Source organism: Oryx dammah, unplaced genomic scaffold (genome assembly GCF_014754425.2).
Source record: "Oryx dammah isolate SB20612 unplaced genomic scaffold, SCBI_Odam_1.1 HiC_scaffold_10, whole genome shotgun sequence".
Lineage (NCBI taxonomy): Eukaryota > Metazoa > Chordata > Mammalia > Artiodactyla > Bovidae > Oryx > Oryx dammah.
In genome coordinates, this window is record NW_024070194.1 from 9697237 (window position 1) to 9714197 (window position 16961).

The 16961-nt window shown below is 51.1% G+C and overlaps 2 protein-coding genes across 8 annotated transcripts in view; one reads left to right on the forward strand and one right to left on the reverse strand.

Moving 5' to 3' along the window:
• The window catches only part of SYS1 (SYS1 golgi trafficking protein), a 34547-nt gene extending 18065 nt beyond the window's left edge, over positions 1 to 16482 (reverse strand). For 2 of the 7 annotated variants that reach the window (XR_005722551.1, XM_040248931.1), the window contains exons 1-3: positions 16307 to 16475; positions 15850 to 16091; positions 14365 to 14432 (exon numbers count right to left, since the gene is read on the reverse strand). Coding sequence is in view for 4 of the 7 variants with exons in the window: in XM_040248931.1 (XP_040104865.1) it covers positions 14365 to 14432; positions 15850 to 16011 (230 nt within the window). In the remaining 3 variants the exon portion in view is untranslated. Of the gene's footprint in view, positions 1 to 133; positions 327 to 379; positions 571 to 11956; positions 13201 to 14364; positions 14433 to 15849; positions 16108 to 16306 lie in introns of those variants that run through there. The other 5 variants (XR_005722550.1, XR_005722552.1, XM_040248930.1 and 2 more) reach the window with 5 other exon arrangements.
• TP53TG5 (TP53 target 5) lies at positions 3191 to 6037 on the forward strand. The gene is made up of 3 exons (XM_040248724.1): positions 3191 to 3265; positions 3468 to 3598; positions 5323 to 6037. Exons 1-3 carry the CDS (start codon positions 3191 to 3193, stop codon positions 6035 to 6037), a joined length of 921 nt encoding a protein of 306 aa, XP_040104658.1.
• Positions 16483 to 16961: the final 479 nt, after the last annotated feature.

Here is a 16961-nt window from a genome sequence, read left to right on the forward strand (position 1 = left end):
TTCAGGTGAACAGCGAAGGGACTCAGCCATACATACACATTCTCAGCCATACACATACATTCTCCTCCAAACTTCCTCCCATCCAGGCTGCCACGTAACGCTGAGCAGAGTTCCCTGGGCTGTACAGTAGGACCTTGTTGCTTATCCATTTCAAATATAGCAGTGTTCATCCTTTCAGTTGTGCCGGGTCCTTGTTGCTGCACCGGCATTTCTCTAGTTGTAGTGAGTTTTCTACTTGCGGTGCACAAGCTTCTCATTGCAGCGGCTTCTCTTGTGAAGCATGGGCTCTAGGGCATGCAGGCTTCGGTAGTTGTGGCTCACAGGCTCTAGAACACAAGTAAAGTAGTTGCGGTGCATGGGCTTAAATACTCTGAGGCACATGGGATCTTCCCAGATCAGGGATCAAACCCATGTTGCCTGCACTGGCTGGCAGATTCTTCACCACTGAACCACCCGTGAAGCCCCATCCCTTTTAACACAGCAAACTTTCTACCTTTGTTCTCCATTTCCCGTCCACCTTGTTTACTTCTCTCCACACACTTCTTTCCATCTAACGTTAACAGGAGCGTGCTGTTAACAGAGGCATGTGACATTTTTAGGAACTCAACTGGCTGGTCGTCATGCAACATGATCATTAAAACTTATATCAACTTCATCGAGTTATGATATTAAAAACAAAGATGGAAAGTGCTCAAACTCAACACTTCCTAATTTCTTACTACCTTTTGCTACTATCTATGATCTTGGGAATCTTCAGGACTGTAAAAATATGGTAGAAATATGTAACATATAACGGAGGTGACTGCCTTTCTGTTCAAATCTGCATTCAGTGGCATCACTCTGGTAGACTGAAGTATTCACACCACAGAAATCAGTAAGTGTGACGAATCAGGTTTGGGTTTATTGTCCTATTGATTGTCTAGGCCAGGAGTTGGTCCTGGACCAAATCCGGCCCACTATTTTTGTAAATAAATTTTATTGCAACACAGTCAGGCCCACTCATTTCCTTATCTGTGGCTGCTTTCACATTCCAAGAGCAGTTGAGCAGTTGCAACTACATGGCCTGCAAACTTTAACGTATTCACTATCTTGCCAACCTCTGGTCTAGCCTTAAGAACACCATGGAGGAAATGTTCATTGGTGGCATTCAGTCACTAAGTCATGTGACTTTGTGACATGTGAGTCACACTAAGTCATGTGACTCTTTGAGACCCCATGGACTGCAGCACACCAGGCTTCCCTGTCCTTCACTATCTCCCTGAGTTTGCTCAAACTCGTGTCCACTGAGTTGGTGATGCCATCCAACCATCTCTTCCTCTGTCACCTCCTTCTCCTCCTGCCTTCAATCTTTTCCCAGCATCAGGGTCATTTCCAATGAGTTGACTTTGTGCATCTGGTGGCTAAAGCACACGGAGGAAATGCTAATAATGTAAATGTGTCCTGTCTACAGCTGCTACAGGCAGATCTCATGGTATCTCACTTTTCTGCACTTCACAGAGAGTGAGGTTTTTACAAACTGAAGGTTTGTGGAAACCCTGTATTCAGCAAGTGCGTCAGTGCCATTTTTCCAACCGCATTTGCTCACTTCACGTCTCTGTGTCTCATTTTGGTAATTTTCGCAATATTCCAAACCTTTTCACTATTCTACTTGTTATGGTGACTTGCGATCCTTGATGTTACTCCTACAACTCACTGAAGGCTCAGATGATGATAAGGGTTTTTTATCAATTAAGTATTTTAAAATTAAGGTATGCACATTTTTCAGACATAATGCTATTATTGCACATTTAATAGACGACAGTATAGTGTAACTTTTATATACACTGGGAAACCAAAAGACTCTGGTAATTCACTTTATTGCAGTGGTCTGGAATTGAACCTGCCATATCTCTGAGGTATGCCTATACACTGTAAATAGTCACACATACCCAAAAAAGGCTGAGCAAATATACTCCCATTATTTGAAAACAGTGACAGTAAGCAAGTTAATCAGATCATTGAGAAATGAATTCCAAAATCTTCATTCCTCCACCTTTTCACTTTCTTCTTACTCTTTAGTATGAATGAAAACATCAACATTCATGTTGGAATGATACCTGTTCATCAATTACAACCATAAGTTGACTATGGATGCAAGAGTTAGGCAAAACTTGAGAAAAGTATACTGTAAGACTGAACTGGCCCTATGGGATTCACAATAAGAGTATTTGTAGAATTTTATTATTTTAGATTTCTTTCAGTAAAATTTATGATAAACACACATTCACACACACATACACATACTTTGTTTCAGACAGCCCATTATTGAATCTTTACAAGAACACATACTGTCTCTTCTCCACTAGAATGTAAGTTCCTTGATGGCAGAATTTTTTTTTCCAGCACTTAGAACACACGGGACACACAGCAGATGCACATGAGCGAACACATATGACATGAATGAACAGATGAGCACAGCTGAGAACCAGGTTTTGTGGGCTGACTGTCAGACCTTATGTTTCCAGCTCCACCATTCTCCAGCTGTGTTGGCCTTGAGTAGATTATTTAATTTCTTTGAACCCTGATTTCTTCATTTTAAAAAGTGGGGGAGAATCTTCCTACCTTGCAGGGAAATAGTGACAGTGTATGCCTCTGCCTGGCACCTACCAGACAGGAGTCACCTTCTCACCCTCCCCCCCTGCCACACACATACTCCTGGGAGACCTGCCACTGTCACACAGTTCAGTGATGTCACAGCCCCCCTCCCTGGGAGCACCAGCACAAGCATCCTGATGCCCAGCCTGAGTGTGGGCTGAGCTGGGGGCAGACAGGGCGCAGGCAGGGCCAGGTACCAGTCTTGCGCCATCTGTCCAATATGTGCCACAGCTCCAGCATACGTCCATTGACAAAGAAGAGGCCCAAGAATAAGGTGGTTTCCAAGGTTGGACTTGGGACTAGATCCAGTGGAGGTCTCAACAAAGCATCCAACCACGCCCAGGATGGGAGTCTTTCTGCCTAGGGGGAGGGGGAGTTGTGAAGGGGGGTCAAGAGAGTTGTAACAGGCTCCCCATTTCCACCCCCAAACCAAGGTGACAAAAATCACAGTCTAGGGTTTATCAACCCAAGCCCAGTGGAGAGGCATTACCAGGCGTTCGGGGGGCTCATCCTGTGTTAGCATCTCCCCCACGTGCTCTTTCCCTCTCTCTGTCAGATGCAAGCTAAGGAACCACAGGACAAGATACATCAGCCTGTCAACAAAGTAATCGCGCGGAACCGACTGAAAATGGTGAGATGCCGCATTTGGGTGCCCACTAAAGAAAGACAGAGCCCCCACACTATGCTGCTCGGGGCTGCCATGGGTGACCCGGAAGGAGTCAACCGGCCTCACCATGAGCTGAGCTGAGCCAAACTCCAGGTGGGAGTTGGGAGGCTATCCCAAGAAAGCTGAAGCTTCCATTTTTTTTTTTCTGTCTCTTCATCCTTGGCAGGTATTAAAACACTTGTCGCTCTTGAAGCTGCTCAAAAGCTCGAAGCCTCGGATCCAAGAACTGTATAACCTGGCCAGAAGGTGTTGGAATTCACTGCTCAGGGTTCCAAAGATCCTGGGGCTCTCCTCTGGGTGAGCTTGGCCCACCCATGGCCCCCATCATGGGCCCAATAGCTGTCTTTACTAGGAACAGGCACTGTGCTAAAGAGTTTAGAAACCCGCTTTTTGATAAGGCTCTGGGAGAAAGGGAGCCATTTAGTAGCACTATTTTAGTGATGGAGAGTTGGGGCTCAAGAGATGCTGTAACTTGTTCCATTAACTGAACTGCTAAGTGGCAGAGCTAGGATTTGAAGCTGTTCCCAGCTGAACTCAGAGCTGTTGTCATAAGTATGGTCATAACCATCCAATCATGGGACTAACTACCATCTGGGGCTCTGAGCAAGCGGGCCCCCTTCCCGCCCCTCCCAATTCATCACCACCCACAGATTTACCCACAGACTAGTCATCCTGCTGAGGCCAAGCTCCCTCCCACTAAGAAAGCTGACATTTATAAGACACTTGCTAAGGGCTTCCCTAATAGCTCAGTTGGTAAAGAATCCACCTGGGTTCAATCCCTGGGTTGGGAAGATCCCCTGGAGAAGGGAAAGGCTACTCACTCCAGTATTCTGGCCTGGAGAATTCCATGGATTGGGTTGGGAAGATCCCCTGGAGAATTCCATGGATTGGGTTGAGAAGATCCCCTGGAGAAGGGAAAGGCTACTCACTCCAGTATTCTTGTCTGGAGAATTCCCTGGACTGTATAGACCATAGGGTCACAGAGTCAGACACAACTGAGTGACTTTCACTTTCACTCTTCAAGGGCCAGGTACCCTGCAGAGCATTTTCCACCTAATCTACTCCATAAAAACCCTACTAGGTGGACAGAATTATCTCAGTTTTCAGATGAAGGAACTAAGGCTCTGACAGGACACCTTTCTTGCCCCAAATGACACAGACGGTAAGAGGCAGAAGCAAGTCTGAACCGCAGTATGTCTCCAAAGCCCGTGTTCTCCAAGCCACCTTCAGCCTTGCAGGACTGTGGTGAGGGTCCTGGGCCTGACACCTGGTGGGCCCCCAACCAGCGGTGGCCATGACTATTCTCAGTATTGTCTAACCCTGAGCGTGAGGCCTCTCCCTCCCAACACGTGCTCAGCTAGGAAGGGGCAGCCACGTTGCAGAGGACTGCAGTCTGTGACAGATACCCTTTTGGAAAGTCTAACACCTCTGGCAAACTCCACCCCCCTGGTTTCCTCCCTCTAAGTTGACCTCCTCGATACAGGAGATCAGGAAACACCGAGCCCAAAGGGTCAGGATCATCTAGTCCCAGAATTTTCCAACCCTTTTTAAAGCAGCCAGCCCTAACGGGCCCCAAGCCCCAACTGTGTTGTTGAGAGGAAGCTATCCTGCCCCTCCAGAAGTGAGGTGGGATTGGAGGGGGGGAGCTACTTTCTAAGATGTCTTGGAACAAGAAAACAATTAAAAAAACAAAAAAACTGGACCAGTCCACTCCATCAACAGAAATCCAGAGGCAGAGCCCTAACCTAGTGGCCGATGCAGGTAATACACGTTTCTAGTGTCCTAACTGCTAGCCATTGCCATAGGCTTTTCTAGCCTCTCACATCCCTTCTGCCAGTGCTTGTCACCGCATCCCCTGCCCCCAGGCTCAAGGCTTCTGAGTGGTGGAGAAGCTTCTTTCTGGGCTCTCTGTGGCTTTCCTGACAGGCCCCCTGAACTGGCGGCAGCGCAGCCGTCTCGGGACTAGCGGAGGACCAGAGCCTCGGTCCTACGCTGCTGACTGCTGTGCCTCTCCCTGCCAGGTACGATAATGTCTGGGATGAAGTGGAACAAAATAACAAAGAGCTCCAGGAGGAGGCTGGGTGTTCCTACCAGAAGCTGGTCTCCAAGAAATTAAAGCCCACAGGGGAGCCTGAGGGGCGTGAGGGGTCGAGGCCCAGGGCACAGGAAGCTGTGTCACAGAGAGAGGAGCAAGTGGGGCCTGAGGCTGGGACATCGAGGGGCCGCGGCCTGACCACGGGCCCCAGAGCCCAGGCAAGGCAGCCTCCCACTGGGGGCCCCCAGGTCATCTTCCGGAAGACCCACCAGGACAGAACTCGCGTGAAGGATGTGAAGCAGCCGGAAACAGTGAACCAGCGGGTCTGGTTTGAGGGGCTGCCCACACGAGTCCACCTCCCAGGGCCTCGGGTGATGTGCAGATCCTCCACCTTGCGCTGGGTCAGGCCCTGCTGCACCCGCTTCTGCTCGGCATCACTGGAGATGCCGATGGTCCATCGGTACAAGGTGGGACACCACCACCGCCAGGCCAGGGTGAAACGCTGGGCCCAGAGTCTTGAGGGCTGTGGCTGTCAGTGCTGGGAAGCCCGACCTTCTGCCCAGAGAGGGAAGCCCAGAGAGGCGGAAGCCACTGACCAAGGCCATGCGGCAGGGCAGTGGACCCCTCAGGACCCCAGTAGGGGCTCCGGGGAAGGAGGACGCTGGGAAACGTGGTCCTGCGGCGGGGCATCCATTGCCTAGAGGCCTGAGAGAGACCAAACTGCTGTGGTTCAGAATCTCATTGAGAAATGAGTCCAGGGATTTCCAAACGTTGGGGGAAGAGGGGAGAGGTCAAGCAGGGCTCTGCTGCACCCCATCCCCTCTTCGCTCTACACTCTATTTTATTTACTCATGCCTCGAATAAGACTTGGACTTCCCTGGTGGCTCAATGGTAAAGAATCCCCTGCCAATGCAAGAGACCTGGGTTCGATCCCTGGGTCAAGAGGATCTCCTGGAGGAGGAAATGGCCACCCACTCCAGTATTCTTGCCTGGGAAACACACATAGACAGAGGAGCCTGGTGGGCTATGGTCCATGAGGTCATAAAGAGTCAGACACCACTTAGGGACTAAACCACCACCAGCACCACCACCAACCACAAATAGGATTTACTCTGAAAAAAAAGTTCCTTAGCAAAAGAAATACTTCAGCCCCTTTGCTGAGTTTCCAAGAAAAGAAGAGGGTGAGAGGCCTGGGGGTCCAGCTGAAAGGAGGCTGCCCCATCAGCAAAGCTGGCATCTCCAATGGGCTGGGCGTCACAGTGCCCCGGGTCCCCGAGCCCTCTCCCTGGCCTGCAGCGCCCCCTGGGGGTGGTCTTAACTGCCAACTGATGCTGAGGTCTCTGTTCGCAGGTGTGACCTTGGATGGGAGCCCGAGGTGTGCTGCGGAGAGTGTGGGAGATGGCTCAATCATGGACCAGGAGGGAAGGGTGGGAGAATTCCTAAGTCTACAAATAAAATCTCCCATATGCCACTGGCTCTGCCTGCTTTTCTGGGGCTGGACAGAATGGAGGAAAGAGTCTCTCCGACAAGGTAAGGACTGGGGGTTGGGGTATGAATCACTACTTCAGGGTCATTTCAGTCTGTCCCCAGGTCCCCGACGTCAGTGTAGCTGCTGCTGCTGCTAAGTCACTTCAGTCGTGTCCGACTCTGTGTGACCCCAGAGATGGCAGCCCAGCAGGCTCCCCCGTCCCTGGGATTCTCCAGGCAAGAGTACTGGAGTGGGTTGCCATTGCCTTCTCCAATGTCAGTGTAGAACCCAAAGCGAAGAAGCCAGTGGGCTGTTCCCCTCCCCCACTCTGCAAGCTGGCCTCCTGAGCAGGGCACTCCATGAAGTCATAGAAGGGGAACGTTTGTTGTGTGCTTCCTGGCTGCCTGGTGCCTCACAATGGCCCTGCAAGGCTAGGAGAGGAAGAAACCACTGCGGCTCCGAGATGGGATGGTCCTGGGAAGTGGCATGGTAAGAGCTCTAAACCAGGTCTCCTGGCTGCTCCTCATTCCACCTCCTGAAGGGGAAAGGTGCAACACCACATCCAGCCTGTCAAACACGTGCACTGCGCCCTTATTAGCCCGACGTCAGTAGATGTCAGCTGGAACGGCGAACCGTGCCCCTTCTGGGTCACGGGAAGCACCAATCAGGCCGGGAATTGTTTTTTTGTCTCACTGTTCACATGTGACAGACACAGCACAACCATCCTCCAAACCCACGTCCGGTCGGGGTACCCCCGCTGTCGGTAGGAGCCACAGGGCCCTGAATGTGCTGTTAGGGCGAGGAAAACCGAGGGGGCCCAGGCTTTCTCTGGATGAAGACTGTCATCCTCTATCTTCCCCTGGAGGCGGACAGGTGCCCTCGGGGAAGCAGCAGGGCCACGGAGGAGCGCAGAGCCTCCAACCCCACCCCCAGGGAGTCAGGGCAGTGATGGAGACCCTCAGATTGGGAGGGAGGAGGAAAGACAGGAGAGGCTCCCGCTGAATCCACAGGTTCACATCCCTCCTCCCCACTGGAGCCCGGCACTGTGACTGAGTATCCCTGGGGTGGGCATCAGCGGAAACCAGGCCACCACAGACAGCCTGGCCTGGGACCACTCTGTACCCCACTGTTCCCCACCTGTGGTCACCAGGTGCAGAGTTCCCGTCCCAGGCATCCCGCCCCTATCCCTCCACACAACTTCCATTCCTGCAACCCCCACCTCAAGCTATATGCCCACTCCAGCCTTACTCCTGGGTACTCCCTATTTCGACTCCCTTGCCTGGCATCACCAATCCCATCAACCTTCTACTCAACCTTTTCTCCCAAGTGCCTTCCATTCTGTCAAACTTCAAGTAACCTTCTGTCCAGTGGGCTATCAGTGAGCAATCAGGGCAACTCGCTCCCAAATCAACCAACCAACCCTGGGGGCAAAGAGGGCTGCACTAATCTTCATTTGAACCTTCCCCCGGGGAGCCCCAAGTAGGGGATGAAAAGCCCTGAGCCTAGGGGAGATTGACAACTTCTGCTTTGCCCAACTGGGAGCCAGAGCTGGGCCTGAGCGGCCCATGGGGAGGCCATCGAGTGAGCAGACAGGAGCCTGTGTGCCTAGGCTGGTTGGGACCCAGCATGGCCAGCGTGCTGGCCTTGGAGCCTTATCCCTTCTACCTGCTGGTATTTAGGCTCAGGCAACCCGCCTCCCATGATCCCAGAACCAGGGTCTCTCCACTACCACTCTCCCTTTGTTTAACGACCTCAACCTGAGGCTCCTCTTCAGGGTTCAGTTAGATCCTGATTTGGTCAGGATGCTACAAATGATCTTGGAGACAAAGAAACTGACTACAGGAGAAACGGCCAACCAACAGTTAACTAGGGAAAAATGTTAAGTGTTTGAATTTTTAACAAGTCACATGATCGCTCAGAGCCTATTTCATCTGTTTATAAAAAGAGGGATACTAAGAGCCATTCCAGAGGGCTCTGAGCAAATCAGGCTTGATGTAGCTGAAATTAGCTTGCGGGATGTTGAACGTTTGGCCTTTTTTCCATGCCTCCTTGCCACAATAAAGCCCCAAGGCCAGTACTGGCCCTGTTTCTCACTTATGGGCAGTTGGCTAACTGCCCACCTTTAGGGAACCAGCTGCTTGTTTAAAAGCCAAGCTTATGTTCAAGTTCACAACCTTTTGCTAAAATAGCATCTGGATCCTGGAGGCTGCCCCCTCCCAATGTGGGCCATGAACTATTTAAACATGTTTGGAATATGAAATGGGGACGAGGTTGCTGAGGCAGACAGGCCTGGCTTCTTATCAGTTGTCTGATGCTGAGGAAAGCTGTTTATTCCTAAACCTGTTTCATTGTCTGCATAATGGGGAAAACAATGGTGCCGCTGTCACTGGATTAAGTTAGAAACGTGTCACTTTACAGCACGTGGCACATAAGAGCTCAATACTTTGTTGCTGTACTTACGTTATGGGCACAGTCCTGTCCCCCATCTAACAGCCAAGGCTCCGAAGAAAGGGGTCTCCTCTGTAAAATGGGGAGGGGGTTGTGGTGCCTTAATCCTAACTGCTTAGATTCATGAATCACTTCTTACATATCACGCACAGTGCTTTACATATGACATCTCACTGAACCCTCACAAAAAGCCAGGGAAGTTCAACCCAGGGAAGGTTAAGTAGCTTGTCCAAGGTCTCAGAGCTAGCAATGGGACTCCAGGACTTAATCGGGCACTCCACGGCCGCTCTCTAAAGCCTTCTAACATCAGGCCCCCTAGAATTGTCCTTGGCTTGGCAGGTAGGCAGGACAAGGGTTAAAGCTCTCAGCTCTCTCTACCCCCTTGTCTCAGTACTGTTTCATCACCCTTTGCTACCTTCCTACAGAAAACCTCAAACAAGACAGTAGCTTTAAAAAAAAAAATACATATGTATTTTTAATCTGGCTGAGCCAGGTCTGTTGTAGCATGTGGGATCTAGTTCCTCCACCAGGGACCAAACCTGTGCCCCCTGCCTTGGGAGCATGGAGTCTTAGCCACTGAACCACCAGGGAAGTCCTCCACGGCAGCAGCGTTTAATTCCCCCTCCACAAGGCCGCTCTCTTTTGGGCCCAGAATTGGCCCCTACTGCCCCAGCCCCTAAGGCTCTGTGGTCCCTGGGCTAAGTGCCGACTGCCCTCTAGGAATGCCAGGAGGAAGCTACCCTGATCTGGGGAGTCACTGAAGCGAGTGTAAGACTCACCTTCCAGGGGAAGTTAACCTGTTTTAATTGTCCCTCCCATAACACTCAAGGGGACCTGGAGCTTCCCTCCACCCCCACTCCCGGTGCCATTCTGGCCTCCGTTTGGCTCTGATCTGGACAGGCCTGCCTAGAACTAGGGGTTAGAGGCATCCTCTGAGTTAGACATCCCTTTCTCCCTTACCATCCTTCTTTCAGTTCATAAACTAGTCTGAGTACCAGCTATGTCCTAGTTTCTACTTCTCTCTCCAAATAGCTGGAGTTGAGTAGTGAACGGGGAGAAGAACAGGGTGTCTAGCCATCACACCCCTACAAAGTCAACAGCTACACCAACTCAGTGGGTGGGCGGAGGTAACTTTCTGATCTAGGTATTCTTCTTTATCCTTTGGAAATAAAAACATTGCTGACATCCTCATGTTCACTTGAAAATCTGTGGCCATATTTAATGTACTGCCTATTAGTTTTTCTTGGAAAACAAGTAATATTTACAATGCTTTTTACATCCTTAGTATTTACAACAATACTAAGGATGAGAAAGTACGATTACAAAGTAGATTATTTAACCAATAAGAATGTAAACATTCTTGACTATTAATGTCTTCAGAATGAGTTTACTAATTTCATTACTGAAACCCAAATCCTGGTCTGCCAGCTCCTAATGTAACCTTGGGCAAGTTCCTTACAGTTTCCTCACCTGTAAGACACAGATGGTTTTCCTACTTCTTCCTTTTTTTTTTTCGGTCACACCGAGCAGCATATGGGACCCTAGTTCCCCAACCAGGGATCAAACCCATGCCCTCTGCACTGTGAGTGCGGAGTCTTAACCACTGGACCGCCAGGGAAAGTCCCAATACTTCCTACTTCGGAAGGTGGTCGGGAAGATTAAGTGAGCAAGGAGACGTACAACACTTCGTCTACTGTTGGACATCTCTTGTACTCAGTGGATGCTATTACTTCCTCTCTGGAATTTGCCTCTAGACACCGCTTTGTCACTTTAGAATTCATCAACATCTCAGTAAAGTAGCAGCTTAGTCATTATAAAAAAAAAAAAAAAAACACGCTGGCTCCCCTGACTTTTGTCAGTTTCCAAAAAAGATCCAACTGACACTCTGGGGGCAGAGACCCGTCATCAGAGAAGACACGCAGCGGGGTGTCACAAGCCCAGGTGCGCCATCACAGCTGGAGCAACCACCACAGCTGACTCGAGGGCTCGGAGGCTTCCTCAAAATAAAGGGAGTCACCTGCCTGCGGAGTCTCTGGTGTCTGGGGGAAACCCACGGACACAGGGGAAGCCATCTCAGCCCAGTCTCACCTCCTGGACTCTGCAGCCAGGATTAGCGGCCCATTAACAACCCGCTCCCTCCCCACTTGGCCAGGGCACCCTGTTTCTGAGGCGCCTCACCCGAGCCTTTTCCCAGCTTCTGCCCAGCTTCTGCCTGAGCATGTTCACTCTTCAGCTTTCATCCTGTCAGCCTCCACTTCCTATCCTGTGGGGCTGGGAGCCAGGACGCTGGAAAGGCTTCTGGGGGAGATGGCACAAGTTCCCATCTACGTAGCCCTAACTCTGAAAGAGGAACTCCGTCAGCTCGCTCAGGGAGGCTACGGAGGGCCCGAGGGGAGCAGCAGCGGTTTCCAGGAGGAAGTGGGTCTAGACCAGTGCATTTCACTGGGCACAGTCAGAAATCACTGGCAAGTGGGAAAGTCATGGTGGTCACCCAAGGCAAAGTGGAGAAGGCTACACGTGGGGGTGGGACACAGGAGTTCCCTGCACTCCATATTTTAACCAACTGGAGGAACACCTGGGCTCAAGAAGGAAAAAAAAAGAAGGTGGCCTAATAATTCTTAATAGCTCCTGGCTCTAATGAATGTCTAACTGTGCTGACCCCTCCCAGTCCCCAGCATGGCGTTATAAAATAAAGCGCAGGCAGAACCATGGAAAATACTGTATTTATGTACACAGGAAAGGCAGCTGCAAGCCCCCTCACCGAGGACACTCCACCTCAAAGAAATACCTTGGTAGCAAATTCCTATCTCCTTCAGTACAATCAAGTACACCTCAAGCTGGAAGGCTGGGCTCCCTGGGTCTGGGGCGCTCACGGTTCCCTCCCACTGTGGGATTCCAAATAAGGCAGGAAAAGGGAACTACCACCAGAACGGAGGTCCTGTGGGAGCTGGAGGGCCTGGTCATTCCTAGAGAACAGGTCGTGACTCCAGGTCAAACACGAGATGGGCAGCAATGCTGGGATTCTTCTTTGGGTCCTCTGGCCCACTATGTGGAAAGCTGGCAGCAGGGTGGGGACCCAGTAGAGAGAACCAGAAGTCACAGGTTTCAGGGGGGTGTGCGCGCATGCTTGCAGCAGAACACAGGTTGTGCGTTTTTTGGTGTTTTTTTTTTTGTTTTTTTTTTTTGCTTGATGCCTCCACCTGCCATTCTCTGCCTGCTACTTACTGGGCACCTAGATCTCTTTCTGTGGCTTTGGATCCAGAAACCAAGGGTTGTTCCAACTGAACAGCCGCAGTCAGGGCAATGTGGAAAAGGTATGTAACTGCTGTCCCAGGAGGTAAGACAGATGGCTAAAAAGAGTGGTTCGTTCCAGTTATCTTGTTTTTTTTCTTTTTTAAAATAACAGGCTGGTGACAGGAATGGTGGCTCAAGAGTGACATGGTTCCGATTCTGCTATTACCCTGAAAGAGGTGCCCACGCCGACCTCCCAGACACCAAGGCTTCCGCAGAGATGATTCTTGCAGCTCTGATTCTGCCCTGCTACCCACCTTCTTGACGGGGGCCTCACTCTCTCCCCCACACCAACCAAGACTTCACATTTCCCGGGTTCCTCTCAGGCCTGGGCTGGACCCCATCTGGCAGTCCAAGCAGCCCAAGGGGTTGCAGGGGAGGTCAAGTGCCCAGCAGGGTGTCCAAAGGACCCAACACTACACACTGGACTTCGGGGCTGAGTTGAGGGGGATCTCCTTGAGCTCCGACCGCATGCATAGGTACTCCCCGATGACAGCCATGAGCGCAATGCACACGGCCTGGACCAGCCACCAGGTCAGCGCCGAGGGAAAACGGGAGCTGTAGAGCCAGCAGCCCAGGAGGTGAAAGAAATGGACAGTGACCGTGAAATCCAGACACTGCTTCCCTCGCCGGATGAAGTACAGCAAGCCCAGGGCACTGTGGGGAGAGGACGGCAGTGAGCTGTCACTGGGTTGTCCTGGCCTTCGATTAGCTTATCTGGGGGAGTGTGGGGGGACAGGATGACAGCACAGGGGTCAGAAGCAAGCGAGAGAAGTGGGAGGCAGGGGCTACATTGTCAGATGCCCAGAGGAGCCCGGCGGGTAGTGCTGAGAGTGAGTAAGGCGGGGAAGGAGGAAAAAGTATGAGCGTGACGATCAGGGCAGCTGCCACTCAAGGGGCTCCGAGAGACGGGAGAGCTGTGGCACCACGAAGCAGATATGTTCCATCTAAAGTGGGGCCTAAAGCGAGACAAACCACCAGGCTAGAAGGCTGGCCTGGAATTGGCTGACCATCCCATTTGCTTAAGAGACACCAGAAATCTAGATTTTTAATATAAAATATCCTGATTTTCAATTAAGTGGAAAAAAATCTTAAACACCCTGCATGGGTTGACAACTGGGTAAGTCAAACAGAACATATCTGGGAGCCAAATCCAGGTCACAGTCACCCCACCAGTTTTCAACCTCCAGTGAAAGGTCAAGAATAGCAATGTGCAAGGCACTGTTCTAAGTACCTCGTGTGAATGAACTCGTGAAACCCTGACCATTATGAGGTGAGTAATATTATTAGCCTCATTTTACTGGTGAAGAAACTGGGGCTTAGACAGATTAACTGGTCCACAGTCACTAGACTAGTGGTAGAGCTGAGAGTCAAAGCCAAGTGAGTCAGCCTCTGGAGCCTAAGCTCTTAATCACTTTGCTTAAACCACCTCTCACTCCAAGTCCTCAGCGTACAAGTGAGGACCTGACGCCCAGAGAGAAGGGAAGGAACTTGGCTAATGGCACATGGGCCAAGAATAGAATCCAGTTCTCCTGACTCCCAGTCCAATCCTTCCCTCACCTCATTCCACATCAGGGAAGTGATCTGAGAGGGAAGCTGTCCCCGGGCAGCATGCTCAGAGTGACATAAGAGCTTTCCAGTAAGTCAAAACAGTGGAGGAAGAAATCCTATGATGGAGCCAGTCCCAGAACTGGTCTCTGCCACCCACGTTAGTCTACCTCCACCCAGGAACAAGTGCCAGCCTGTGTCAGGTCCAAATTCAGAAAGTTAGTTCCAGCGCTAAGACCCCAAAAGCCGGACAGGAAAACTGGTGATACTCACCAGGTGAGGGCGTTGAGGACGAAGGACATCGTGGAGAGCCGGCCTGGTGGGGTGGAAAAGCCCAGGATCTGAAGGGGAAATCACAAATGGAAACATGCTAGAGGAGAAAACTGGCAGAGCCCCTAGGCTCCAGGAGCCCCCTCCAAGGAACGAACATCCTGCCAGGACCACAGAAGCCAATGCACCCCTTCGTCTGTACGGCGGCCTATTTCTAAAAAGCTGCTTTTACAGACATCCATCACAGTAGCCAGGAAAGGATCACTATCCTTATTTTACAAAGAAGGAATAAAAACCCAAAGAGGTTAAGTAACTTGCCCAAAGTGATACAGTAAGTAAACAGCATAAAAGTTGGAACAATGTTCAGCAAACTATGGCCCCGGGGGCCAGGGACTTATTTTTGTAAATAAAGTTTTATTGAAACACAGTCACACCTATTCACTTAGTATTGTCCATGGCTGCTTTTGTACTATGATGGCAGAATTGAGTAGCTTGACCTAAAATCTTGCCCTTTACAAAAAGGTCTGTCAACTACTGGTCTAGAATTCAGGTAGTGTGCATGAGATAGCTCTTCAACAAAGCCTCAGATTTCCACATGTCCTTCTCAGGAGGACAGAGCCTCCTAAGAGGATACTACTAGGTACCTGGTGGTATGCAGCTTCCATCACTATTGTTACAGTACTATCAAATACCAAACATCTACACTCTTTCAGCATGCAACAGTGACATTCATTACTCCATAGTATCCTCACAATAACCTCATAAAATTATTATTACTGTTTGTCATTACCTTTTTTGGATAATAACTTGCTTACCATTACCTCTTTTGGGATAGTAACTTGCCCAACGGCTACACAGAGGATAAGCAGGAGAAAAGATTCCATCCCAAATCTCCTGGCTCCAAGAACTGTTCTTATTACTACATACCACATCTGCCTCTGTGAAGCTAACACTTCACCTTCCCTTACACTTTTACAAAGCACTTTCTTATTCCCAGGCCCCTCTGGGTCTCATAACATTTTGCTGAGGATTATTTTATTCTGGAAGAGGAAACAGGCTCAGAAAGATGAAGCAACTTGCCCAAAGTCCCACAGCTGGTATGTTTCAGCCTGGGCTGGACACTAAGCATTCTGAATCCAAAGCCAAGCTCTGTGTACTGCAGTCCACGGCCTCCGGCTAGCGGTCTCATGATTTTGCACACAGGAAAAGTGATGGTTCAGAAAGAGGACAACACTTGCCCCAGGTTACACAGCTAGTACGTGTAACTTAAACAGAGGCCTGACTCCAAAGTCCAGGCAGTTCCCACTATACCTCCACGAATGCTCTTTTACCCACTCCCCCCGCCGCAATTTGGCACCCGAGGTCCTGGGGCTTAGAGAAGTGGAAGTCACTTCCTCAGCGTCAGGTGGTCCAGCCAGGTCTAGAGCCTGGTAATGTCAGACCACCAGGTGAGGCCGAAACGCCGCCCGCGCCAGCCCCGGCTCCTACCTCAGCGTCGAACACCTGGTCCAGCGAGGGGCTGCTGTGCACCAGCCCGTCCACCAGCGCCAGCCACAGGCCCAGCGAGCCGTAATAGACGGTCTGCATAAGGACGATCTGCGACAGGATCAGCAATGGGTCCCACACGTAGCTGCGGAACTGGCCCGCCATGCCGGCCCCCGGGGCCCGGCCGCCGCCCAGGCCCGGGTCAGCGCCGTCGCCGCGCCATGGGCCCCGGGCTGCCCCTGCACCTGCGAGGACACACGCCTGGCCTCAGCCAGCCCGCCGTCACCATGACAACGTCGCCCCGCCCGGGAGGAGGGACTGGGATGGAGGCGGCGAGCCCATTCCGGGAGCGGGAGGGAGGTCGGGGCGGACAGACCCATTCCCGGCGTGAGGGGAAACCCTGCCCGTTCCAGCTTGCACAGGCCTCGCTCGTCCTCGAGCTCATGTGGGGTTCACTCACCGGTTACGGTCTCGAGGATCCGAAGCGTCCGAGCGCGGCCCAGCCGCACCGACTGGCTACCGAAACGGTGCTGACAGTCAGGACCATGGAGGAGAGGCCCTACCGGCCTAGAGAGGCAAAGGTCCACCGGCTGCAGCGGCTGTAGCGGTCGCGTAGGAAGGAAGCGTTTCCGGGGTGGAGGGGGCGGGGCTGAGATTGCGCAGGCGTGGTGCCAAACAAAGCAGGGCAGCCCGGAAATGAAGTGTGCACATGCGCACAAGAAAAACATGAAGGCGAACGGAAGTATGGTAACAGAACGTAGAGCTTGCTTGCCCTCTAGAGGAGAATGTTGAGAGAAAAAAAAAAGGAGGGCAGCGAGAGCAGACAGTTGACGAGTGGCAAAGGGCGAGGGAAAGATGTTTGGGAGTTAACGAAATGATAACGTCCATTCCGTTTTCAGCCTAAACTCCCAACATCTTCTTTCTCCTAGTTAAAGGCTAGGATAGCCTGAAATGAACCAGCCAGCAAGTCCACACATGATTTTGCCACTGTTTCTGGTTTATAGATAATTAAAACTAAGCGCCAGGGAAGGAAAGCAACATCACTGTCTCAAAGATATAGAGTTAGTGGCAGTTAGAATTCAGGTGGGGATTTCCCCGGTCATCCAGTGGTTAAA

What these genes read in the sequence shown, in the direction of transcription:
- TP53TG5 (XM_040248724.1), top strand. Translation starts at nt 3,191, where the DNA reads ATGCAAGCTAAGGAACCACAGGACAAGATACATCAGCCTGTCAACAAA. An exon ending in CGCGGAACCGACTGAAAATG is followed by an intron (nt 3,266 to 3,467) that starts GTGAGATGCCGC and finishes CATCCTTGGCAG; the next exon opens with GTATTAAAACACTTGTCGCT. An exon ending in ATCCTGGGGCTCTCCTCTGG is followed by an intron (nt 3,599 to 5,322) that starts GTGAGCTTGGCC and finishes TCTCCCTGCCAG; the next exon opens with GTACGATAATGTCTGGGATG.